The 27,579-nt window shown below is 49.2% G+C and overlaps 1 protein-coding gene across 2 annotated transcripts in view; it reads right to left on the bottom strand.

Annotated features, from left to right (window-relative positions):
* Positions 1 to 27,579, bottom strand: part of LOC144158453 (TNF receptor-associated factor 5-like) — a 147,038-nt gene that overhangs the window by 11,625 nt on the left and 107,834 nt on the right. The window contains exon 1 of one of the 2 annotated variants that reach the window (XM_077689333.1): positions 7,644 to 8,418. The exons of the other annotated variant lie outside the window; for it this stretch is intronic. Coding sequence (XP_077545459.1) covers positions 7,644 to 7,934 — 291 coding nt within the window. The 5' untranslated portion in view covers positions 7,935 to 8,418. Of the gene's footprint in view, positions 1 to 7,643; positions 8,419 to 27,579 lie in introns of those variants that run through there. 2 annotated transcript variants of the gene reach the window in all.

Here is a 27,579-nt window from a genome sequence, read left to right as displayed (position 1 = left end):
CGCAGTTGTCTTCAAGGAAAACAATTTTCTTGAAGCGAGCTTGTGCTCCCCTATCAACTCAAAGAATACAGGCGGCGAGGCAGCAGTCAACAAAGTGACGTGCGAAGGCGAGCGTCGAGAGTCGAATGCCACGGCGTCTGCTCTGCAGGGTTTTATCTTTCGGCGCGACCGTTTCTGGAACCGTCGATTCACATCCAGAACATTGTAGATCAAAGAAGATTGTTCTGGGCTAGTGACGTTAGGGTGAAACAGTCTGCTTATCTAAATGAGATAGCCCGTGCGGCGTAAAAATAAAGATTGGAAGACGCGCTTCGCTTGGGACACAGATAACACAGCCGGGCGCAGCCGGGAAGTAAAAACAAAAATGAATAAACAAACCCATACATGGTTCCCGCTAATTTTCTAAAGTCGTTGTTCAACATTTTCGCGGACTGCAGGACAAAAAGGCCATAAATTCAGATGTAGATCTCGTATCAAATTAACCAGGGTACGCGAGCGATTGCAAGCTTGCAGCGCCATCTTACGTTGCTCTTCTGGTGTCGAGACATCGCACGGCGTATGCGCGTCTCTTCATGCTTCTCAAGTGTCTTTTTCCTTGGCTGCCGCGGACAAAGTGGTTACGTGCTTGTGGCGCTGGTTGTCGCTTTATTTGTTCGCTTTGTCACGCGTTGCTTTTCTGGATAATGTTGTGGTTTTTTAAGTGAAGCCTCATACGGCTATACGCGAAAGTAAATTGTGGCAGTCCCTCGTTCCCATAAAACTCCTCCGGCGCAACCAATGCGCGAACAAACCATTTAGGAAGTGGGAGATTTGCTGTGTTTGTCACGTTTAGTCTGACTAATGCGTCTGCTTAGGGAATGCACGTATCGGCTCCGTTCCCGCGTGGAAATCAAACATAGCCCCCAATGGCAACCGGTGTTTACAGCGCAGAGTTGTATCTCACTCGGTTGGTTTCGCTTCGTCTGTGTACTCGGGCGGATTTCTACCGTTTCGGAGCCCCGCGCGAGGACTTCGGCACCCTGTCTTTCTTGGGCTACTTACACGAGAAGAGCCCTGTCTCTGTCTGTGCATCTCTGTATGTGCGTCTCTGTCTGTATGTGTTTCTGTGTGTCTGTCTGTGTCTATCTGTCTGTGTCTCTGTCTGTCTGTGTCTCTCTTTCTGCGTCTGTCTGTGTCTCTCTCTACGTCTTTCTGTGTCTGTGTGTCTGCGTCTCTCTCAGTGTACGTCTGTACGTCCGTCTGTACGTCCGTCCCTTGATTCAGCCGCCCGACAAAGTTAACGGGATGTTGAACAAGACGTTTATGTACGCAAATATATTTTTAACATCTAAACCTGGTGGCAATTTTCATGCTCGTAAACATTGTTGAGAAAAAAACAAACATTACGTGTATGTGAGGCAAAACATCACATCAGGGCTATTTTCAGTGCTCATTTACTTGAAAAGTGGCGCACCTTGCAATAGTGGTGCAGCACTGGCAAACAGCGGAGCTTGCGGCCCCTCTCCATTCGTCGGAGATCCGCCTGTTGCACCTCGCATTTATATGTGAACGCGGCTGAAAGTTCTCCATGACTGGCAGGCCCGGATCGTTTTGTCCGCAGCCTCTCACATCCCCCCCCAGAATGGACCGCGTCAGGGTGCGCTGGAACCCGCGGCCAAATACAAGGCCAATGCCCGCGCTACGAACGCAAAGGAAATGCTGTGCGCCCGGAATGCGATGATAGCTGAATCAGTTGGACGCTGGTTTAATAACGAGATTGACCTCGGTTCGATTGCGACCACGGGAAGAGGTTTTTTTTTCCGTTACGATAGGCTGCGCACGTCATTGTTCCCCTCCGCTGCGAACCGCGTATCCCTCGGTCCTTTGGGGTGGCCGAGTGTTTAGGTTGCCGGTTTCACGGCATAAAGGTCCCGGGTTTGATTTCGGGGACCTCCCTACCCACACTTTCCGATTGGTGCTTCTAGGATTTTTGGTGCGACCGACACGCAAAGCTCGGCCTGAACAGCTCTGCTCATTTCCCCGAAGGGGACTATGTGGTGATGCAAAGCAAGGGGGTTCCGTGTAGGTGTCATGTGTCAAGGGCACCCCCTGAGAGGAGGACGCATCAAACCCCCCAAAACAGGTAAGAAACGAACAAAGGAACGGCCATTTGAAGTGCGCGCCAGGAGCGCGCCAATCAGCAAGCGCCAGCGCCGACGCACCGAGGAATCATGGGCAAAGGTGGCAGCACACTGGTCGGCCAATCAGGGAAGGCCACGCATGGGACAAGTGACGAGATGGCCATATAAAGACAGGGAGAAAGCAAGGAGCCAATGGGAGCGCGCCACGGGAGAGCCCAGAGGGTATAAAAGCGGGGCGCACAAAGAGAACGAGAGGCAAGACACTGGGAGGCAAGACACCGGGATGCAGACAACCAAGAGGCGGCCGGAGCACGTGAGCTTCAACGAACGAGCCAGGGGGACGCGGCCAGGCCATCAACCACGCCATCAGAGCCTGGGCGGGAGCGGGGCGACTTCGCATCGGCACCGTCATCCTAGGTGCACCACGAACCGGTGTCTTTGTGGCCCCAGCGGCATCGGTCGGGCACCAGCGGCCAACATCCACGCTCCGTCGACGTTCGTCTCGACGGCCCCGAAAGGCGACGTTCGTGCCAAGCCTACCTGAGACCTCCAGCGGCAGCGGCTACCAGGGGGTAGCCACCGAGGAAGCGCGCCGCCGAAGGGATGACGGCGCGCATCGAACGCCGGCATCAAGGACATCCAGCGGGAGCGGATACCAGGAAGTAGCCGCAGAGGAAACGTCAGGACGCGCGGAGCCCACGCCGTCCAAGGAGTGACCGCGCGCATCGAACGCCGGCAACGAAGCGAGACGAAGACGCCTACCACCGGGTCGCGGCCACGCAACGGGTGCGACACGTCAGCGCCGACGACAGCGGGGTAGGCCAGTCCATTAGGGACATATTCGTAGGATACAACTAGGGAGTTGTAGTGAGAAAGAGATGAAGTAGGCCTTGACGTAATGAGTGAATTTGGACTGAAGGTGTAGAACCTTATTGTAGAGGGTTTTGAGTTTTGATTTGAATTGTATATTGAGCTGTTAAGTTAGGCGTTTGTATGCGAGTTGTATTTTGGGATAGTAGAGGTTTGAGTGCTTATCGTTTGTGTGTAGTTTAAATATTGAGTGCTTTGCCTTAGGGTTTTTGAGTGTGCATTAAATGTATGTGTTGTTAAACCCGTCAACGGCTTCCTTGTGTCCATTGCTCCGAGCTGGTAAAGACAACCCCACCATCCGTTCACGTGACAAACAATTGGCGAGTCTGCCAGGATCTTGGCATATCAACTGCCAGGATTGGCCCAGTCACTTGTCTTACCAGCTGCGAGAATGGATTTCAGAAAGTTGTCTATGTTGGTTCAGACGCGAGTTTGAACAAAGAACAGTTTGTCGAATTGTACAATGAAGAGAGCCGCAAAGTCAATCAGAGATTGGATGCCAAGATTGAAGAATCTCGCAAAGCAAGGAAAAGGCTTGAGGCCGAGGAAAGAGTTGCAGATTCAAATGGTAGAGCTGGAAAGGGAACATGCAGAGTTAACGCGGTGCCTCGAATAAAAAAAATGGGGTTCGGTCGGCACCAGAATCCAGGGACGCTCGCCGCCGAGTCTGTGCACAAAGCAGCCGCGTCGGCGGATTGCCTCGAAAGCGCGTCATCCCTATTTCGTATTTGCCGCGCTTTCGTGGCGCTTTTTTAAAGGCGCCTCCGCCAGATGGCGCCACGGATCCCGCGAACGAGAGAAGACACAGTGAAACATCCCCCTCGCGAGGGGCACGATCAAATGCAGAGCATTTCCGGGGGCGCACGACGTTAAGTAGTTTTCGTTACGTTAATGTTGTTGCACTTGTGGCAACTGCTGACGAGAGAGCGCTCGTCAGCAGTAATTTGAATGAGTCAACGATATAAGGCGCGTTCGTAGCGTCCCATTCTGTGTCGGCTTTGTGGCGCAGTGGGTTGAGCACCATGTACATTGCGTTCCGCCCGCAGGGTCGAGGGATCGAAACCGGGCGCCGGATAGTATTTTTTTATATATAGTAGGGAGGGGTGCGGTGCGGACTACGGACGTCAACACGGGTGACATCATGAGTTACTGAAACGCTCTGCATTTAAAAACTCCCACCTCCCCTCGCGGGAACTCCTGTGTAGATGCGACGCATAGGCGGAGCGGCGAAGAGACCGCGTTTTATAGCGCGCATAACGTTGAGGGGACTGCGTAAGCCGGTCCCAGTCGATGACGACGTTGGCGTACTTGTAAAGCGGCGTGGACTCTAGGTGTTTGAGCCAAGCGTGGATGTTGCTTCGCCGGAGAACGGCACACCGGTTATATGCGCAGCGCGCCAGAAGGAGAGGAAACCGCGGAAGAGAGAGCACTGCACATGCGCCGGCCCCGGCGCGTCTGCCGCGGCTATGACGCAACACAATCCAAGCCAAGCCAATCCAATGCCCCTCGCGAGAGACTGTTCGCTATCGGAGAGGAGAGGGGGTGAGCGGCGGAGAGCGCAGCTGGCGCGGTGAGGAGAATGGGGGAGGGGTGGACAACGCCGACGACAACGACGACGACGCCGGAAGGACAAGGCGAGTGAATCAGATGCTCTGCATCTAAAAAGAACGCAAACGCAAAAAGAACCGTGAGCGCTCTGCACGTGAGACAGAGGAATCCCGCGTCGCTGACCTCTACGAGGCACGTGAGGAAGAAAGCACGCAGATCGGCGGCTGCGAGGGAGCACGTGCGTCTGATAGAACGTAGGTCGCGGATCACGATGAGGCCGCGAGTAAAAATAAACACAAAGAAAACGTTTGTTTGTTCAGACAACCTGCTGAGGAGAAAGTCGCGTTCGAAGCGCGAGACAGAACTGGGCGGGAGTGGTTCGACCGCAGGCCAGGCGCTTGGCAATTAGCGCACCGAGAACACGCGAGTCGAGGACAGCTTTCTGCCGCCTTATAGCTCTGATAACTCAGTTGATTTCTAGGTTCCCGAACAAATAATGATTGAGACTGAGGTGCCCGCCACTCCATGCGCGGAAAGGAATAGCATTTCCCCAGAAGGCTTTAGTTTGGTTTCATTAGAGATACCTATGAGTATTAGGAGTAGCCTCATCCCCAAAAACCAGAGTGCAAATTCCTTATACAGTGAAGAGGGGAGCTCCGCGTCGGTGATTGTCAATACGGTCACTAGGGCGCAGCGGAGTACCGGGAATTCAGGCCAGCTAGAACAACGCCCTCAGTCCGAACTCGGTGGCGCCGAGGGAAAACAAGTAGAGCAGTGTGAAAGGTTTGCAGGATAGGGGCCGGTAGCCGAGATTCAGTGGCGCGAGAAGAAACGGTCACTTCTGCAAAAGCCTGCGAAGCGAATGAGGCTAAGGAGATCGATACCTAGGAAGGTTAGAGAGCGTGAGCCAAGGTGTGCGAAAAGAGATATGGTAGCTGGAAAGTTAGCCGACGTAGCGCACGCTACCGAGATGATGCGCAGACGTTGGGCTGAAATCCGTAAGAGGAACGAATGGCTTTGTAATGAGCACGCCAGCCAAGGTCGCGAGGACCATGATATAGGTATTGAGTCCTATTCTGAGAGGAACGATGGTACCGACGGCCCAGGAGAGCGGAAGCGCAGACGCGCAAATAAGACAAAAACGCAGAGAGCGTGCGAGGCGTGCAAAATCCAGAGAAGGCTTGCAATAGGCCAGGCCTGGATACAGGATTTGGGTCATAGTTCTGTGAGACAAGTGAACCCTAAGGGACATTTATACGGAGACGATAGTGTTGAAAAGAGTGCTGAGTGGTTAAGGAGGAAGAAGGTTGAGATGAAGCCATAGGTCAACAAACCTGAGGGAAATCATGGAGTCGACTTGGACAGAATAGGACCCATAACGGTGACGAATAAGCGGTGTGTTGTGGTAGAGCATACATGGAATTCGTGGGGGCGGCGCTCCGAAACGCAGCAGCATCGGCCACGGCCAGGCTAGAGCGGTGGACGCCGCCGCCGTAGCCCGGACGTGCGTAGGCAAAAAAATAAACTGAGAGGAGCGTCTTCTGAGGAATTAGACAGCGGAGCCTAGCCATCCTGATGCGCTAGCTCGGGGCTACATCACCGCGCGGCACCAACGCAGACACCGAAACAATTCGGCAAGTGAGGTTAGTGATTCCCATTTATACCGATTTAAACTAGTTAGTTTACTCATTTTGAGAATTGAGACACAGCTGAGGGAACTTTTATAATCGCTATTCATCAGATCAACTTGCTCCTTTTGCATTTTGTAATACCTCCTAAAACACAGCCGAATTGTTAATCACCAATTTAGATAACCGAGTCCAATTCGTGGCAAGCAGTGCGCGAAAGGTAGCGTATCTCTAGCAGCCAGATGCCTGTATGTGGTCGGTCTCTACATGGTTTTCCCCCCTGCAAAGCAATCTTTAACGTATATTTGCCTTACGCTCACTAAATTCCGTCGGGTCCGGGTTACTGGGCTGGTGCAGAAGGCACTACATGCCAGGCGAAGCACGATATGAAGCACTGGTTTCAGCATTTTAGGGATGTTTTACTTGCTGACCCATAGACAACACTGCCATATTTCAATCGTGAACCTACTAACCCAGTAAAAACACGTAGAAGGACTTCTTTGCCAGCACCATAAGAAGCTCGTAAGAGAACGTTGAGTATCGTCATAGCCTTTAGGCATCTATGTTTAAGTTGTTTCATATGTCGGATGAATATGAGCTTTTCGTCAAGGACTCCACCCAGAAACTTGTGTTCATTTCTCACTTAGATCGAGACACCATTGCGTTTTATGTCTGGATCCCACCGAATGCCACGCCTCTTAAAAACAAAACTCAAGTATACTTTCCTGGATTAAATTTAAAATCCTTGCTATGTTCCTAGCCAGCTAGCTTGTTAACACCAAGCTACCCTTGGCGCTCGCAGACAGACAAGTTACAAGATTTGAAGGATAGTTGTACGTCGTCTACAAACATTGAACAGGAAATTTATGGTGGCAATGCCTTGCTAAGCGCATTCATTTGCACAATAAACAGAGTGCAGCTCGAAACTACACATTGGGGCACGCCATTCTCCTGCACGTGAACCCTAGAGAGCGAAGTTCTTACTTTTGCACGAAAGGTTCTCTAAGACATGTAACTGGAAAGGGTGCTTATGTTATTCGCCATGCCATACCGGTAGGTGGCATTTTCGTTAGCTCTCAAATTTGTTTTGCTTCGGGGCAAAACAGAACAGATAAATTGAGCTGGTGTTTCAGATTATCGGCGCTTTCGGAAAACTCAATTCCGCGTTTCGCTTTCTGTCAGTACGGGCTATAGTGATATCCTGCTATATTGCGCCTCTGCCTCCGTAAACAAATTCATTCTGCAGATTTTAGTCGTTAGGTTGAGCGGTTTGGCCTTTGCCATGATGCTGTGCAGGTCACTTGATCTGCGCCCCGCCCAGAAACGCAGTCAGTGGACGATTATTCACGCGAACTTCTCTTTGTAACTGCCGACTGTACGGATATGCGTTTGCTTCAAAAATTGTTTTCTCCCCCACATTGTACTGCGACCCTCAAAAACTCGCTCTGGGAGAGAACGATGAAGGCATAACACCTACCTGACGCTGTAGCAGGTTGCCGCTCGTGAACGTGGACCAGATGACATCCTCTGGCTTGCAGACATCTTTATCCAAGGGACAGCGGTCGCATTCCTTTCTTTCGCGGTGGTCGTCGTAGCATCTGTGGCAGAGGGTGTGGTGGCATGGCAGTAGAGCTATCGTAGCCGAAACCAGACCGCAGGCGCTGCACATTCTCGTCTTAGGGAAGCCGTCAACGAACACCGTGGGCATCCAGTCTATGCGGCTGTTGAAGCCGAACACAGTGTAGCACTTCGTTCCAGTGACAGCCATCACCGAAAATTCCTGAAGTGCCGGCACGTCCCGAACGGCGAAAGAACGACCGCTGTCACGGCGAGGGTGTGTAAGAGTAACTAGTATCGCATAGAATATCTTTAATCGCAGCACTTCACTGCGTTTGTGAGATGCTTGTGTGGAAAGGATATTATCGATGTCTCTTATCACTGCGCCAAGCACATGAAAACGAGGCCGTGAGGCACGTCCCAAATGATACAAGTCCGATAAAGCACGCCGTGCAGCTTTCTGTCAGCTCTTAACTACACTATCGGCTCTTTCGTCATGAACTGCGGAAAACACTATACTTTAACATTTCGACGCCTTTAACAGCGCTAGTATTACTACGCCGAATAGGAAAATCACAGCTGGTGAATCTTTCGACTACGATGGGCGGTGACGCTGCCATGCGATGTTTCTAATCGCGGGGCGCGCCTTATGTGACAGCTAAGAAGAGGCATGCTTTACACGTACATTTCCTTCTGCTTTTTTTAACTTTATGCGCAAAGGCCGCTCCTTGGCTAGGCTGTCGACGAAGTTAAGCGCTTTGGTAAACGCCGTCGGGTGACAACCACAATTTCGCTGGAGTAGGGCGCGGCGTGCCCACGCCATCTCTCAGATCCGGCAACTCCAATCCTAGCTAGCCGCGAACAGTAATGGCTGTGACTGCAAGCGCATGCGTAGATGCAGGTCATAAAACTGATAATAAAGGAACACTGTAACGCTTTGCTCTGGGCTACTTTTCTGGCTTCAGGTCTGTTATTTTTTTTCATGCAGAGATGGACGCAAAAATAATTATCAAGATGCGTGCAGATACGAGGTTTTCAATTTCGATATTCAAAAATACAAGCAAATTCAATCTTGCTCTCTCCTCTAAAACCGGGAGGCTACTGCTCTTCGATAACGCCGCATCGCGGGACCAGTGCGGGCAGCGAAAAATTCGGTTTTCCGGACGTTTTAAACCCAAGGTTGTTTTATTTCGGAGACACCTTTCGGCGCTTCTTGACGGCGTCGCTCGGCAGCACCGCGCCGGTATAGCGCCGACAAGTAGAAGGCGGAGACCGCCGAAGTCACCTGCCCGTCGCTGCGTTCATGTGTGTTGCAAGGCTTATTTTTAACTCTACGATATCCTTCAAGCTACTTTGGTTAACCGGGAGGCTGTTCATAACAGGACGTGCTCTGAAGTTATTCCCCGAGGGATTCAAGGTGTGGAGTGTGTCCCCTGCCTTGCTACTGAAGCTTGACGTGAACTTCACTTGTGGGTTCACCGAAACGCGAGAAACAGTCGCATTCCCTGGTTTTAAAAACGGAACTTGTGAGAGACACAAAAAAGGAAGCCTCCACGAGATCAAACTACCTACCTTGAAAAGGATAGCCCATTGCGCTAATCACTCGGACATTCCAGGTTTTTTTTATTTATTGCTGCACAAGGCATAACAAAAACAATACACAACAACCGTACAAACGATGCTGACTGAGCCAGGTACTGCATGAAGAACCAGTGGACGTTCGCCTTCATAAACGCACTAAATAAAGTCAAAAGCTCTGCATCACTTTTCCTTTTCCATCACATCGCGGATCCTCAAAATACTCTCAGCAAAGTTGACTTGAACAGACCACGCCTTTCGGTAACTGTTTCTAACTGCCATACAAGACCGCCAGGTGCTGTGTAGCCCCACAAGCGTGATTACATCGTAGGGCTATTCATTACTCGCAAAGGGAAAAACCGGATTCCGTGTGGTCTATCGGGAGGTCCTTCTTCAGCGTGCGCTGAAAGAACCCCAGTAGAACACAGTGTCCCAGCAGTCTATGTACGTGAGTTCAATCGTCTCCGGTTTCTTGCACAGCGAACAATCTGTGCCCAAGGCACGAACAATCCTTTCTCTTCCGTCCACGCCTTGTCCTGTGAAGTACCGGGTTGGAGTCTAAAGAAGAAAGCCTTCGCACCCGGTTATACCGACATCTTTTAGTGCGTAGCACTTTGGTACCCAATGCAAGGGTTTCGCGGCGTTCAAGGCGGACGCGTCCGCGTAACCGAGTGAGCGTACGAGCCACCCCAGGCAGAAAGAAAAGGGAGGCGCGCTATCTGGCGAAAGTTTAAGTTGGAAAGGCGGCACCCGCTGCTACGGCGTCATCTCTCAGCGCGCCATTGGCGCCATCACTACTCAGTATGTCTCACTTCCTCCTCCAACACTCTCGCCATGAGTCGCCGCCGAGGAGCGCCCACCCCCTTACACTCTCGCCAGGCTCTTTCTCCGCTTGTGGCTCATCCAAACCGCGTGACATTTGCGCGGGATGTTCAAACACGGTTTGCAACAACATGCTCGGCCGCAGCGAAGCGCTGCGAGATATCGGAACTGTAGCGCGCGCCGCCGTGCATTCGATGATCACGCGATCATTTCCCGAGACGCAGCAGATATGCGCCGTGACTGATAAGGCTGCAGTTCGCGCTGCCCACAAATTTCGCATGAGGCAGTGTAGTAATCGTTATGTGATTTTTTAACTTGTTTGAGCACATTTTGTCCTGACACTCCAGCGAAAGCATTTCTAAACAACGGCACAGAAAACAACCACCTCGACTAAGTTGTTATAGAGACATCTCATAATAACTGCAGGGATCAAATTGTCGATTGCATACCTGCTGTAAAGAAAAGTACAAGAGAATACAACCTCTATCGGGTAGTGCATCGCGTCCTTGTGTTCACGTAATTTAAACTTTATTGTGGAACTCTTTCGTCTGTAATGATGCTTGTAATGTTGTAATGAGAGTATAGTTCTATTGAGTTTCCCAGGAATGGCTGCAATTTCGGCTTATGTTTCTGTGTGTGGTGATGGTCATGCAGTCACAAAGGTTCCCAAGGTAGTCAATTTCATCCTGGCTTCTCTGCCTTCTTAGGGTATGCTTGGGTGCAATGATTTGGTTAGGCAAGAGATATTAAGAGGAGTCACTAAATAGGTAGCATGTTCATTTCGGCATCCTGTTTCTCTTCGGAGCGAGTAGGGGAGGGGGGTGCTTATTTTCCATACCATAGCCCGTCCCTGGGAGGAATAACATTTATTTTCAAGGGAAAGGGGAGGGGGAAAGGAGAGTGGGTGGTGGCCTCAGTCCAGGCCGCCTTCAGGCCCCCCAGCAGCCCTCGCCCGGGAGATCAGGTACTCCTGATCCTCGAGCTGGAAGCTGGTCAGCCTGTGCTCCCACTACTCCAAAGTAGGTGATGGAATTGGGTTGGGATGTTTGGCGCACTCCCATACGAGGTGATAGGTGGTGTTTGGTGTATTGCATGTTGTGCAGTTGTAGGGAAAAGCAGTTGGTGAAATATGATGCAAAATTGCCATGTTGTAGTAAGTCTGTGTTTGGATTCTGCGCCAGATTCGAGAGTCTTGTGTATTGAGTGATGGGTGAGGAGGAGGGTAAAGGAGGCGCTCCCGGCGATAATGATATAAGATGTCCGTGTATGTTTTTGGGACTGACTGGCTGGGCGAGGCGATTGGAGGTGTGTCGTCGGCCTCCCTTGGGAATGCCCGGTGTAAAATGTCGCGGGCAGCGGCGTGAGCCGCCTCATTCCCCGGGAGGGAGGCATGACCAGGCGTCCAAACAATGTGAATGGTCGGGAGAGTTTTGGCGTGTTTTAGTAGTGTGAGCGCATGCAGAGATATTCGTCCTGATAGGTAATGCCGGCACGCCTGTTGAGAGTCAGTAATGACTGTAATAATTTGCTTTTTGCTGGAGGTGGCCGCTAGGGCGATGGCTGTCTCTTCTGCGACATCGGTGTCGGTTGTTCGGACTGTTGCAGCTGAGATTGATGTCCCTTCGGAACCCACGACCTATTATTTTTTTTTTCACCGCCGCTCGCCGCTTCCTTCGGGCTGATAGAGTGATTACCTGATGTCTTCAAAGCTGTTCTAACGGCCCAGTTTCAGAATCGTTCCGGTGACCGCGAAAGGTGGGAGGTTTAGGGATTCCTTATAAGCTGCCATGATTGGTGTTTATTTGGTTTTCTTTGGGGAGAGTAAGTTGGCGGAACGGCAGGTTGTACTATGTCCGGCTTTTAATGTTTGCCTGCATGAATATTATCATTTCATATTTCACTCTCGCTGTTCCCCCAGTTTGGCGTTTTAAAGTGTGGCCTAATTCATCAACTATTTTCTCCTTTCTCGAGATTGTGAGAACGGCGCTGCTTCTTCTCAGAAGGACCATATGACGAAGATTCTCGCGCGAGTGTTCCCTGGGAGGACATCCTTAAGTATTTCTTCGTGAATTTTTAACTTGCCCGCGTTATCCAACACCTCGTTTTCCCCGCACCCTCTGCAGCGTTGACAGAGCCGCAAAAATGTTTGAAATGTAAATTACAAATTGTGGTAATTAAGCGCTATATAGAGTTTTACTTCTACTGTGAGACATTTTAGTTCACTTCCGCTCATAGTCAAGGCTTTCTTTAGTTTTTTTAAGATACGGGCGGTGATCCTCTGCGCTCTGTTTTAGTACGGTGACATTAAGTTTCCGTCGGCATTACTTACAATGGAAAGACGCTTTGGTGTGATAAAAGCAGTTAGTTCAGGCCACGGCCGGCGACGGTTTGCCGACCATTCTACCACCGACATAGCCTACAGAGCAAACTTTGCTACGCAGACACGGTGCCTGTGGAATTTACGTTTCTTTTATTTCGTCTTGGGGCCCTATGAATTCATGAATTCAAGGTGAATTCGACATGTGCACATATAGCTATGACGTCATGCAGAGTAATTTGACGCTTAGCTTATAAAGATCACAACCAGGCATAAAAGATGTACAAACACTTGTCATGTCTTATAAAATTGGGCCGGCAGATGAGATGGCAAACGAAACACATTTTTTAAGGTTAAAATTGGCGTCGACACCACAAAGCCATCACGTAACGTTGATCCAAAAGCTACAAAAGCGAGCGAGGGCCCTATTCTCGACGCACTACATTCACCGTAAACTGTGAATTCACCGGAGGTCTTTTCTGGTTGGCTTTCAATTTAGGTCACGTGCTGCCGTTTGGCAAAGCGGTTGTGTCTGTTTTCCTCATTTTGACGTCCATTGACGTTTACTAGCCCCAGTACTGAAGTTTTCCTTATTTTTCTCTACTAAAAGCGCATAATTCTTGGTAGGCAATGAAAAACTAGATCAAATGCAGCGTACCTGACGACGTAGGCCTGTCTTTGCTATTCAGCAACTACACGGTTAGTACGGCACGTCCTCTCTATAATTGGATGAGAAGAAGTGACGTAACTAAAACAGATCGCGTCAATGACGCGGGATCGATTCCTGGCCGCGGCGGCCGCTTTTCTGATGGAGGCGAAAAGCAAGAACGCCCATGTGTACGAGATTTCGGCGCACGTTAAAGATTGCACAGGTGTTCAAAATTAATCCGGAGCCCTCCACTACCGCGCGCCTCATCACCTGCATTGCGTCGGCACGTCAAACCCCACAATAAATCAATAAAACAGACCGCGTGAACGCTTACGTCACACGTTGGCAACTTCAACCTGTGTACAAGTGACGTAATTTCACGTAACAACTTTCAAATAGCGTCTCCTGTCCCCGTGAAATAGAGGGAAAATTTCACCGACCTTTGGCTTGTCCATTACATAGAGTTTCTTCGCACGTATACTACAGAAGAAACTGCTCCAGTTATTCCATGTCGTCGTGGAGGTTTATGGGAAGACCCCCCCCCCCCCTTTTCGCTTGGGCTTGGCATGACAACAGGATTCTTAAAGCGGTTTTGGGGGTTTGATTTCTTCACTATGCATTAACATGTCTACGAGCTACGATCAAGCCAAAATCCTCCCTGTTCTGTGGTAGCCGTGTTCGGTGAAACAGCAGGCAGAGCGTGATCGTGCCTGACGTTGGCGATGCCGCAGTCGAAGGACGTATGACTGAGCGGGTTATATGCCTCCGCGAAAAGTGTAGCTGACGGAAAAAAGAAACAAAACGTACTTCGACCAAGACTTAGACACGAGAGATACGGGCACCTGTATCCGTCCTATGTTGTCATCGTCCACGAATGTTTAATGCCACGTTTTCTTTTTTCTTGTTTAACTGTAGCTGACAGACGGTGCACCGGTTCACCACGAAGGCGACGTTTTCAGAGGCGCACTCAAAAAACTTTCGAAACTCTTCAAATATTTTATTATTTGAAATAACGGTAAAATTAGTAGTGTAAGGGTCTCTAATGAGTTTCTCTCCCCCAAATGTTAAAATTGTTCGTAGCTACCACTTGGGCCTGCAGAATATCAGGCACAACGGTTCCGGCAACAATTACGCTTTACTTCCTTTTTCGTTAGTTTTAAAACAGCCTGTTTTATTTTCCACTTATACAATTTCACACTATTCTTTGCGTTTATGTGGCACTTTGTTCAAATTTGCGGTAACCAAAACGTTTCAATCCAAGCTAATGATGAAACAAAGGCGAGCGCATGATATAATGGCGGCCCATGACGACACAGACGGCCTTGATGCGAGCCTCATAGACGCTATAGAGACCCACATTCCTCTCTAGTGTATATTGTAAGAAACTCTATGATCCATTACAACGAAAACCCAACGAATGGCATTTGTCCACACTCATCCTAGCAAGCCGGTGGGTCACATGACCGAACTCAAAAGAAAAATAAATAAAGCTGGCTGTTTTATTCATTATTGCGCTTATTGAGTTCGAGGTTGACGAATGAGTGAATCGGAATCGGTACACCCTGCCGTTATCAAGCGTAGCGTTTCGCTGTCCTTACCGCGTCATACAAGCCATGCTCTCGGCCACCTTGTTCATTGATCACGCCATAAACTTGTAACGTAGTCGCAGACGATAGCGTGTTGGCGATGGCCGGGGAGGTGATAACGCAATAAAGTTTGCATTGAAGTAGAGAGCTCAACTATGTTACTAAAAGCGATTGAAATAAATGAATAGATACGGTAAAAAAGATTAAGGCCCCTATTCCCGACTGGCCATATTCCCGGAAAATTCGCCATGTTTTTTTGCGTAAGCACAACTTAAGCAATCAGTGACGTGTGCACGTATAGCTCTGACGACATGTAATGTATTTTAAAGCTTCACTTATAAATATCTCAACTAAGGTTTCATATAACGCAAATAAAAGATAAAAAACCCTTGACACGTATCATAAAAATATAGACAGTAGCTGAGGTTGGCAAGGGAAACACATTTCTGCAGGTCAAAATTGGCGTCAACACAACAACGCGATCGAGTAACGTTGATCCGAAAGCGAACGAAGGGCGGTTGTTGAGATAAAGAATATCACACAAATCTTTTTTACCGTGGGCCGCATTTCCGACTGCACAAATTGCCGACAATTCTGGGAATTTGCCGGAAGTCTTTTCTGATTGGCTTTCAATTTTGGTCACGTGCTTCCGGTTGACAAAGCGTTTGTGTGTGGTGTCGTCATTTTGACGTTTCATGTCGTTTACGGACACCAGTTCTAAAGTTTGCCTTATTTCTCGTTACTAAAGGCGCATAATTCTTGGCCGGCAATGAAAAACCAGACTAAATGCAGCGGACATGACAACGTAATATTGTCTTTGCTATTCAACAACAATACTGCTTGTAATACACACACCCTCTGTGATTGGCTGAGAAGGCGTGACGTAATTTAAACAGTTGACGGCATGGAGGAAAAAAAAGCTTAGGAGAGGCCCCCAGCTATCCCCGCGCATTGGCAAAAGTGTGGAGGAAGTCACGTGTTTTCGGCGGCCATTGGAAGTCGCGTTAGCAACGGCGTCCTAGCAACAGCCCGCCCGCCGTTCGCCAGTCATGGAGGAAAGGCAGCGCCTGCTTTGTCGTCCGATTGCGAAGATTGCTGCTTCGCTTTGCTGCGCTGTGGTCTTGCGGAACTCGAAAAGGATGCTGCGAGTTGCGACAGCTGCGCCGATGTGAATATGTCATTTAATTTCTACTTGCAAGTGCACCTTGTACCGCGTCAAGCTTTTGCTCCGGTCGCGATCACGACGCGCCTATTGAAGTGCAGATATCGTGAACGCGCCGTCCCGTCGTACGCGCGGACACCCGTCAGGTAGATTTTCGGGACGTAATACACGGTGTGCAGTACGTAGGCGACTTGCAACCGAACGATTCGCAACTCAATTTTTTGGTTATCGCCGCTGCAATATATAGTTTGCTAGGCCGGCAATGCGCGGCAGCGCCTTTGCAACTGTTACAAGGTAGATTCCCAGTTGATATAATTCCATCGTCCTATTACCTTAGTAGGTGTCCGTCTGTTGACTGGAAGAGTGCTGGATCTGGAATCTGGATCTTTTTGTGGTCTCGCTCTGGATTTCGCTTTTGAACGCTTCATACTGCGAGGTTAGGGTATGAACGTTTTCAACTGATATCACCTTGAATTTATTGACACTGAGACAAGTTGAAACTTGGCGAAAAAAAGTTTATTGACGCCACCCACCCTCTCATTTTTTTTACTCAATAAAACGTTTTGCCTCCTCCTCCTCCTCCTCCTTCGCAAAAAATTCTATCGAAGGCACGCGAACAACGGTAAAAACATTCCACAATTTTTTAGCGTGAAATCTGCATGAAGTACTGCTTACCTATATATATAGAACGGCCGTTTAATTGACTAGTCATCTCTGGGATTGCCAGTGAAACTGCAACGCAAACTTGGACACTTTCCAGTCCGGTAGCCGCACGGCGTTCGCCCACTGTTCGCGGCGTTCTCCATCGCTTGGGAACCTATAAACGGCGGCGATTGCAAACAAAGGATGAATGCACACCAGTGTACAGCAATAGCGGAATGATGCACTAACCGGTGGAAAGTGACGCCCAATTCCTTGGGTACCGATCGCGACTTGCAGCCTGGCACCGAGCATTGCGGCATTGTTAGAGCGAGCCGCTTCGCAAACCTGCTGCGGCCACACTGAAGACGTGTAACAGTGTAACCGCGCGTTTAGGTTCACGGTCACAAGCTGCAAAACGGCCTTCTACCTGCCTATCAGCTGATTTCCGCCGGCTCGGCGCTGGCAGATGCAGACGACAAGAGAGGCGATACAGGACGGAGGAGGCGGAGAAGGTGCACCGAGAGAGAAGGCAAAAAGAGTCCGCCAATGGCATGGAGGGCCAATGGTCCGCCATTCGACTTACAGAAATGGCGTTTCCGGCTGCGCTGGGTGTGACGTCAGGGCCTCTCCTAAGCTTTTCTTTCCTCCATGGTTGACGGGAACGATTACGTCATGCATTGACAATTTCAGCTTGCGTAAAAGTGACGTAATGCTACGTAAGAGCTTGAAAATGGCGGCTGTTTTTGTCGCAAAATAGAAGCAAAATAGGGCAAAACATTGCCCCGGCTTACGGCGCCGCGAAATGTGCGGCAATTTGCAGCAGGCGCAGTTTTGCAAGCGCGATGTTTCATGCGTGTTTCCTACCGAAACAAATTATAGTTTCAACTGCTTCCAAGTCAGAGATCATGGAACATAGAAATAACGTGCAGTATTTTTCTTTTATGTTTGGCAATAAAATAAAAATTATTTGTTTGGCGTAACCACAACATAAGAGGGCAGTACATGCCTCTCCATGACAAAGAGAACCCAATGCATGGCATTTGTCCACACTCGTCCTAGTAAGCTGTTGGGTCACATAATCGAACTCAAGAGAAAAATAACAAAGAAAAGTGATTCTTTGGTTCATTACAGCGCTGATCGAAGTCGAGATTGACGAATGAGTGAATCAGCGACATCGGTGCACTCCGCGGTTATCAGGCGTAGCACTTCGCTGCTCTTATGTGCCATAAAAGCGATGGTCGCGGCCGTCTTTTTCTGTGATCACGCCATAACCTTGTAACATAGCAGCAGACGATGGCGTGGCGGCAGTGGCGGCAGGGAAGGTGATAATGCAACAAAGCTTGCGTTGAACCAGAGAGCCCAGCTATGTTACTAAAAGCGATTGAAAGAAATAAATAGATAAGGTAAAAAAATTGTGTGATGTTCTTTAGCTCGACATTCGCCTTTCGCTCGCTTTTGGATCAACGTTACTCGATCGCCTTGTGGGGTTGACGCCAAATTTGACCTCCAGAAATGTGTTTTTCTTCCCAGCCTCAGCTACCGTCTTAATTTTTACAGTACATGCCAAGTGTTTTTATATCTTTCTTGCGCAATATTTCATACCTTGGTAGCGATCTTTATAAGTGACTCGTCCAATTACACTGCATGTTGTCATAGCTATAGGTGCAGCACGTCACTGATTGCTTACGTCGTGATTACGGAAAAAACATGGGCGAATTGCCGACACTTTGTGCAGTCTAGAATAGGGCCCCGTATCTATTTATTTATTTCAATTGCTTTTAGTATTGAGCTCTCTCCTTTAATGCAAGCTTTGTTGCGTTATCGTCTTTCCGGCCGCCACCACCGACTTGCTATCGTCTGCTGTTAGTTATAAGTAGTTGGCGCGATCACAGAAAAAGACGGCCCCGACCATCGCTTCAATGCCGCATAAGAGCATCGAAGCGCTACGCCTGATAACCGCGGAGCGCACCGATGTCGCCGATTCACTCATTCGTCACGCTCGACTTCAATCAGCGCCGTAATGAACAAAACTCTACTTTTCTTTGTTATTTTCCTCTTGAGTTCGATCAGGTGACCCAGCAGCTTACTCGGACGAGTGTGGACAAATACCATGCATTGGGTTCTCTTGGTCATGGAGAGGCTTGTACTGCCCTCTTATGTTGCGGTTACGCCAAACAAATGATTTTTATTTATTGCCAAATGGAAAATCAAAATACCACACGTTATTTGTATGCTCCGGGATTGCTGACTTGGAAACCGTCGAACTATTATTTGTTTCGGTAAAAAACATGCTTTAAACCGCGCGTCATGCGAAACTGCGCCTGCTGCAAATTCGCGGGCATTTCGGGGCGCAAAAGGTGTGGGAAATTTTTGCCGTATTTCGCGGGAAAAGCAGCCGCCATTTCCAAGCTGTTACGTAACATTACGTCACTTTTACGCAGGCTGAAGTTTCCAACGTGTGACGTGATCGTTCCCGCCAACTGTTTAAATTACGTCAAGCCTTCTCAGCCAATCACAGAGAGGGCGTGTATAACAAGCAATACTGTAGTTGAATAGCAAAGACAGGCCTGCGTTGTCATGTCCGGTGCATTTAGTCCAGTGTTTCATTGCCGGCCAAGAATTATGCGCTTTCAGTAAAGAGAAGTAAAGCAAACTTTAGAACTGGTGCCCGTAAACGTCATAAAACGTCAAAATGATGAAGGCACACACAACCGCTTTGTCAACCGGAAGCACGTGACCAAAAATGGAAGCCAGTCAGAAAAGACTTTCCGCAAATTCCCAGATTACCAGGGAATTTGTGCAGTCCAGAATAGGGCCCTGAGTGATATTCTTTTGCTCAACACCCGCCTTTGGCTACCTTATGTATCAACATTAGTTGATCACCTTATGGTGTTGACGTCAATTTTAACCTGGAGAAATTTGTTTCTCTTGCCAACCTCAGCTGCCGTCTTAATTTTTATAATACTTGCGAAGTCTTTTTGCAGCTTTCACGCGCAATATTTGATAGCATGTATGGGATCTTTATAAGCTAAGCGTCAAATTACGCTGCTTGTTGCCATAGCTATGCGTGCATCACATCTCTGATTGCTTACGTTTAGCTTAGCAAAAAAAACATAACGGATTCACTGTTAATTTATGCAGTCGAGTATAGAGCCCAGAAAAGCATTGTTAGGCTAAATACCGTCGCACAATATTAATCGCTTTTAGAAATATAGTTGAGCTCTCTGCTTCAATGCAGGCATTGTTGCGTTATCACCTTCCCGGCCGTCACCGCCACTCTATCGTCTGCTGCTATGTTGTATGTTTATGGCGTGAACAAAAAAAAAAGACAGCCGTGACCATCGGTTGTATATATATGACGCAGTAAGAACAATGAAACGCTACACCTAATAACGGCAGAGTGTACTGATGCCGCCGGTTCACTTATTCGTCAAGCTCGAGCTCAGTCTCCGCAGTAATAAATAAAACAGTTTGTTTTCTTTGTTATTTTTCTCTTGAACTGGATGATGACCCCTCCAGCTTACTAAGAGGAGTCTGTACAAATGCCACCTGTTAAATTCTTTTTAATGCAGAGGCATGCACTGCCCTCGTACGTTGCTCTTACGCCCAACAACGCCCAACAAATAATAGCTATGTTATTGCCACACATAAAACAATCGCCTTCTACATACATTTTTACTTTAATAAACGTGTAAAAGGTTGGGTGCACTCAAACACGGAGTAGTGTGTATTGTCATTGTGTGATGTTATTTCAACTGTTGTGTATTACAATGCCTGTTCTTTTTGTGTGTGCTCTCCTTTCAGTTGACAATGAAGCAAATCATCTTATTATGGTCATCGACTTCTCCCTAATGATTTGTGATCTTCACTTCCTACTCCATTCACTTCCAAATCCATTTAGTCTACGACTGTAAATGGATTTGTAGGTCCCGTTACGTTGCATGATTGCAACATTTTTTCCTATTTATCCTGGCCATAAACTTGCCTGTGAAATAAAAATAAACATTCAAACATTCAAATATTATGTACGGGCTTTACAGATATTACTTTTGTGTGCATAGTACAAAAGTTTTTTTTTTTGTTCATTTGCACTGTCAGTTGTTTTCTGCCTATCGTTATAACCTATTTGGGTGGTTGATGTTTGTGTGATCAACTGGGCTCCCCTGACCGTATAAAAGCTCCATTGAGTGCTTCTGCGGGAAGGCGAGAAAATGCATTGTGTCAAAGCGAAATAAACGCAAACTTCAAGTTGACATACGGGACGTTATTTGATGCTCCGTTATCGCTGATTTCGAAATAGGCAAAACTATTATTTCTTTCGTTATAAAAAATTTCTAACATTTTCGCTAAAACATCTCGCGTCGTGCGAAATTGCGCCAGCTGCAAATTCACGGGGATTTTACGGCACCGAACGTCTGTGTAATTTTTTGCGCTATTTTACGGCGACGGCAGCCGCCATTTGCAAGCTGTCACGTTATTTCGCATCACTTTTCCGCAGGTTGAGGTTGCTAACGAGTGACGTAAACGTTCCCTCCAACTGTTTATGTTAGGTCACGTCTTCTCAGCCAATCACAGAGAGGGCGTGATCTCCAAGTCATATTGTTGTTGAACAGCAAAGAAAGGCGTACGTTGTCATTCCTGCTGCCTTTCGCCAAATTTTTCATCACCGGCCAATTATTATGTGCGTTCAGAATAGGTACGGGTTGGGGAGTACTCGGAAAGCACTCCCAAATAATGAAAAGTAAGCTACCTCCATCACTCAAAAGACAAATCTAAAACCAGTGTGATGACACACGGATCTGAAAGTTGGAGCCTTAGCAAACAACTGGAAAGCAAACTTAGAACGGCTCCACGGGCAATGGAATAAATAATGTTAGGAGTAACATTTAAGGACAGGAAACGAGCTTCCTGGATCAAGGAACAAACTCGAGTAGTCGGTATCATAGCCCAAGTAACGAAAAAGAAGTGGACTTGGGCTGGCCATGTAGTGCGATGAACCGAAAACCGGTGGACAATTATGGTAACAAAGTGAGTACCAAGAGGTGGGTGCAGAAGAAAGGGAAGGCTAATAACAAGATGGATGGATGAAATAGGGAACGACGGGGGTAAACCGTGCACTCGATTAGCGCAGAACAGGGGCGGTTGGTGGTCAATGGGAAGACCTTCGCCCTGCAGTGAACCCGAGTAAGGTGTTGTTGATGACGATGATGAGTAGACAAACCAGGCAAATGATAAAACTGGGGCCAATAACCGTAACGAAACGTCAAAATGACGAAACCACGCGCAGCCGCTTTGTCAATCGGAAGCACGTTAGCGAAACTGAAAATTATTCAGGCAAGGCTTCCGGCTAATTCACAGTTCACAGTGAATTTATAAAGCCGAGGATATAACCCTTGGCCGTGCTATCATTGTCCTTCTTTCTACATTTCAGTTGCTGCTGCGCGTTTTCCAGATTCAAGCGAGCCTTCCAATCCGCCCGCCTCAGCCGCTGCTTCCGCTTGGCCGCGATGACGTATTTCCGGGGACGCTTGATGGGCACAGCTGATAGCGTACGTGTATCTGCAGGGGAAAATCGAAAAAAAATGAACCATCAGAAACCCAGTGGCGATGCATGTAAGGCTACCAGTAAGCAAATTTCTTTGTTATCCCTCCCTATTCAGTTTATGCAAGTTGCGCTGCTTGCAGGATAAAACATCCCCCTCTCGAGGGGCACGGTCAAATGCAGAGCATTTTCGGGGGGCGCACATACCCGATTTTATCTGGTTCGAAAGAAATTGACAGCGAGAGCGAACGCCGAGAACTGCCCCATCACGGCACGACCGCGCCACGACCACGTCACGACTACGTCACGATCACGCCACAACTGTTGTTGCGCCCGCGCCAAACTACGACCGACGCATGCGCGCCCCACCTGTTGCTGAATGCGATCCGAGCACGCAGAGAACACGCGAAGAGCAGCGGAGAGCAGGCGAGGAGGCGTGGGGGAGAGGGCGAACCTGGAACGGCTGTTGCGGACGCCGAGGCACGCCAACGCCGGGTGACATCGTGAGTTAAAGAAATGATCTGCATTTAAAATGAGCCCAATAACTATATCGCGTTTGAACGCTTTTAAATGCAGAGCATTTCTTTAACTCACGATATCACCCGTTCTTGGTGTCCGTAGTAGTCCGCATCGCTCGCCTCGACATGCCCGGCTCAGACGTTTCGCTATCGGCGCGATCAACATTCGATAGCGCGCCCAGGCACGTTTCAAGGACACTCTCTCCCCTCTCTCGGACTCAACGTGCGCCGAGGCTGCCAATTTTACTGCTGACGAGCGCTCTCTCGTCAGCAGTTGCCACAAGTGCAACAACATTAACGTAACGCAAACTACTTAACGTCGTGCGCCCCCGGAAATGCTCTGCATTTGATCGTGCCCCTCGCGAGGGGGATGTTTCACCGCGTCGCCATGCGAACAGTTTGCTACGCTTTAGTTTCAGTTCCGTATCTCCCCGCCGCGGCCGTGGAGAGAAGGCGGCCGGCCGCGACTCTCGCCACCGCGGCGCTGCGGTTGCGAGTTGCGCTAGGAAAGCGAGCGTCGTCTGCTAGCGGGGAGCGGAACGCGTTCCGCTCGGCATCTCCGGTCTTCGCCACTTCTGGCTGCGCACTGCAAAATAATTTTTTTTTGTATTGAGCTTACGGATTTGTTGAAGTTCACGCCACCATTGATGCGTTGTGTGCCGCCGTGCAAAAGTGGAGATGATGGAGTACGACATCCGCGCCTTGTATTTTATTTCTTTGTACAGCGGCCGAGAAGGCTGGCTTGCACATTTGCCCCCACTCCTGTTGCTATGAGCTTCAACAACTTCTCGTGTCAAATGGTCCTTACGGGCGAACAAAACGTCGCGTTCCTCCAAACACGACGTGCAGCCACATGCTCGGCGGTGCGCCTGATAGGTGGCAGGATGTTCTTTGTATCGTGCTGCAAAGCACGAGGATGCTGCCCACTGCGGCTGTGATTCTGCCGCACGTTATAGTTGTGCTCCCTCAATCTGCAGTTTATGCATCGACCGGTTTGGTCTACTATTGCTTGCCACGCCGAGTCGGAAAGGAGTACATCACGCCTTCTGTACATGGTACAAACTGATTTCATTGCTTCATCAAGCACCCTTTCGGTTTTGAAGCAACTGAACTTTATAGCACCATGGCATCTTCGCCCTGCATACGTAACGTATCTTTCCCACATAGAGAAAAACCGATTCTCAAGATGCGCGATCTTGCAGCACATCCTGTCTTTGCAACAAATACCAGTTTGTAGAACTTTATACTGGCGACTCAAAAGCTGCCGCCTCTGTGTCCCGTGCTCTGCACGGACATATTTTCATGTCAGTAAAACTATGGATCGTAATACCAGTACCTTTACGGCCCAGGCTTACAGTATACTCCTTGTTATAAATCATACCCTTCAAAGTCATATCCCACAATCTATTATCTATACCTATTCCCTGAGTGTTGTGCGAACGATATTGTGTCAAAAATCCTGCAGAAACCATGTGTCAGGGGCTACGAAGAATTCGCTGGGGGCCGACGAACGAAAGGAAAAGAAGTACGAACGGAAAGCGGAGAAGACGGCCCTGCAGCGTATACGACACCGCCACAGCTTACGCCGCCAACGCCTCCCCGAGACGCCGCCAGTGTTTATACGTACCATCACGCGGCCCCGAGACGGCGCCAGCGTTTATACGTGTTGTGTGCGTGTGGTTCGGATTTCGGACTCTCGCTTGCGAGGGTGAACTGAACTTCGTGCGCAGAGAGTCGCCCCACCGCCGCGCATCGCGACGGACGTTCTCAGTGCTATTTCCCCGATCCTATAACGCAATGTAATCAGTTTTCCTGTCATTAAACAGTTTAATCTTTCCAAGACAAGTCCTTACTAAAACCGGCCACTCTGACATGGCGCAGCCGACTACGGAACTTCACGGCGACAATTGAAGCCCCGTTACCCGAAATTATCGGCAACCTAAAATTGAAGCGGACGGAGAATGGCGGAGCACTCGACGCAAGGATCCCACGACGCTGACTCAACTCGGACACGCCCGACTCCTGGGTCTGACCTCCTTTCATCGGAAGACGCCAGTTCCATGGAATTGTTCACAAAGAAAGCTGACCGACGAACTCAAGTTTCGCCTTTTGCGTCACACGGGCAACAAGAGTGAACTTGTGAAAAGGCTTCTCGAAGACAACGCACGGCGACGAGCTGACGATGCTACGCAACACCAGCAACGAACGGCTGGCAAGCATGGAGAGCCTGGCGGCTACCAACGAAAGGTGCAAGCCGATGTCGACGCTTTGAAGTCTCAGCTCCAGATCCTTATGGCAACAGCCAACGAGCGCCCTTCGGAACAAGTTGGTCAACGTCACGACGACCAAGTTGATACCGGGCGCATCGACGAACAACGTGAGTCAACCCTTGATATTCCACGGCACGTTACGCCTGCTGACGCACGAGACGAAACTTTGGGAGTCCGCAGAACCCCATCGGAGACGAACGATATGGCTCGATTAATGGCTATGATGGTCGAGTCTCAAGTTACGATAGCCGAATACTTAGCACGAGCGCAGCAGCCTCTGCAGGTCCACTCAACGAGCGATACTTCCACAGCTATTGCTTTCTTCGACGGCTTAGTAAGAGCAGACGTAAAGGCCTGGACAGCGGAGACCGAGCGCACCGCATCGCTAGCCACCGTACAACCTAGCAACGGAAGAAAGAATTTCACTCATTCTCGCTGGCATCACGGAAAAATGGGCCAACCCGTTGGCAGCGCAATGCTGCACTTCGGTCATCGACCTCATCGACAGAGCTACCATGCTAGACTGCCGCCGATCAACGGAACGCGACCAAACTGACGACAAAACACCAAATCCAACGAACCAAAGAAAATCAGAACGTGTGGGCTTGGGAACGAACAGTTTCTCACCATTCAGGGCACCAACCGGAAGACCCTGTTACAATTGCAACGAGCCTGGTCATCTATCCCGCCAGTGCCCAAAACCGAAAACGAGCGCCACACTACGAGCTGAAGAAAAGCGTCGATCGCAACCAGCGCCCTACGATAGACGCCACAGTTCCAGCCGACAAGCGAATTGCTTTTTGCAATCATCTGGTGGAACGCTGCCGATTGTAAACGGACTTTTGGACAACTCCTCACCAGTGAAAGTTTGCATCGACAGTGGTGCCAACGTGTCACTAATCTCTGCTGAAGCATTGCCTCCAGATACACCCGTCACCCACTGGAAATCGCAAGACCGCATCGAAATATTGGACAGGACCATCCAGCCCAAGCTTTCAGCAACTATTGACATCAGGGTAGGCAAAACACGCACAACACTGTAGAACGTTGTGGTAAGCCCTCTTCCGAAGCCTTTGGACATCATTCTTGGTTCAGACTGGCGACGAAACGCCAACGTTGAAGTCACGTTTCATCCAACGAATGACGTCACGCTCGCTAACATAACGAAAGAGGACAAACAGTGCCCAACTTTCTCAGTCCAAGATCCAACCAGTTCATCGAAACCGGATGAAATTGGAGAGGCGCTCATAGCCTCGTTCTGTCGTCACCGCGAAAACGAAAGAACGGACTTCGTACGCATCGAGGGCCTAGAAATCGAAACCGACCCAGTCACCCGTGAAGGTATCGAAACTGCCGTTTCCTCGATGACAACAGACGCGACAAACGAAGAACGTGATCAGTTGAGAGCGTTGCTCCTGAAAAACTCTTCGGTTTTCGCGAGCAAAACAAGCCCGATTGGACTTTCTCCACACATCGAGCACTCTATCGAACTACGAGACAACATACCGGTTGCTTCACGACCCTACAGATGCTCTCCACCGGATCGTAACTTTATGAAAGAGCAAGTCAACGAATACTTAAAGAAAGACATCGTTCGTCCAAGCGAAAGCGAGTATGCCGCACCGACGATTCTGGTTGGCCAACCGAATCACCCGACCACACCTCGACGCATGGTGGAGGACTACAGAAAGCTAAACGAGAAGACCATAAACCCAACGTATCCGATGCCTGTGATGGAAGACGTCATCTTTGATATCACAGCGGACAAAGCGCAGTACTTCACGGTCATGGATGTAAAGGCTGCCTTCTTTACAGTTCGAGTGAAGGAGGACGACGTGCACAAAACAGAATTTGTCACCCCAGATGGGAAGTACGAATATCTCAGGATGGCGTTCGGTTTCTGCAAAGCGCCACAAACAATGCAGAAAATAATGCGCCACGCATTCGACGGTCTACCACGTACGGCGACCTACATGGACGATGTTGGTCAAGGCGCACGCACGATTCAAGAAGCTTTGGAACTTCTAGAAGAAGCCTTAGCTCGAATCAAGATCAATGGACTCAAGATGGACATCCGTAAATGCCAGTTCATACGCAGCAGCATCAGCTTTCTTGGCTACGAGATCTCACTGGAAGGCCGAATTCCAGACGGTTCACGCATCGCAGCCATTGATAAGTTTGAGCCGCACGTCAACGCTAAGAAGCTATACTCCTTCTTGCAATTTGCGAACCACTATCGCAAATTCATTCCGAACTTCTCGAAAATCACACGACCTCTACGGAATCTGGTTTCGCAACAGACTGAATTTCAGTGGACTTCAGAACACGAAAGCATCGTTGACAACCTCAAAAGCACGCTGAAGAGTCCCCCTATTTTGTCAACGTTTCGTCCCGAAAGTCAGACACGAGTCCACGTCGACGCCTGCCAAACAGGACTGGGAGCTGTACTGACTCAGCTCCAAGACGGAAAGGATCGAGTGATCGAGTATGCAAGCGAAGCGCTCAACGAACACGACTCTAAGCTTCATTCCAACCTCCTGGAATGCATGGCGCTGCACTGGGCTCTAAGAGAGAAATCCGCTTTGTATCTACGAGGAGGACCACGGTTCACCGTCTTCACGGACAACTTCAGCCTAACGTACCTCATGAAGAAGGGAGCAATCAATCGACGATTTGCTCGCTGGATGCTCGACTTGGCCGACTACACGTTCGACGTGTTGCATCGCCCAGGCCGACTCAACACCACCGCAGATGCTTTATCACGCGAGAC

Source organism: Haemaphysalis longicornis, unplaced genomic scaffold, assembly GCF_048455015.1.
Source record: "Haemaphysalis longicornis isolate Haplotype H1 unplaced genomic scaffold, Haemaphysalis longicornis Haplotype H1 scaffold_10, whole genome shotgun sequence".
In the NCBI taxonomy this organism is placed as follows: Eukaryota; Metazoa; Arthropoda; class Arachnida; order Ixodida; family Ixodidae; genus Haemaphysalis; species Haemaphysalis longicornis.
This window is presented reverse-complemented; position numbering and strand designations above follow the sequence as displayed.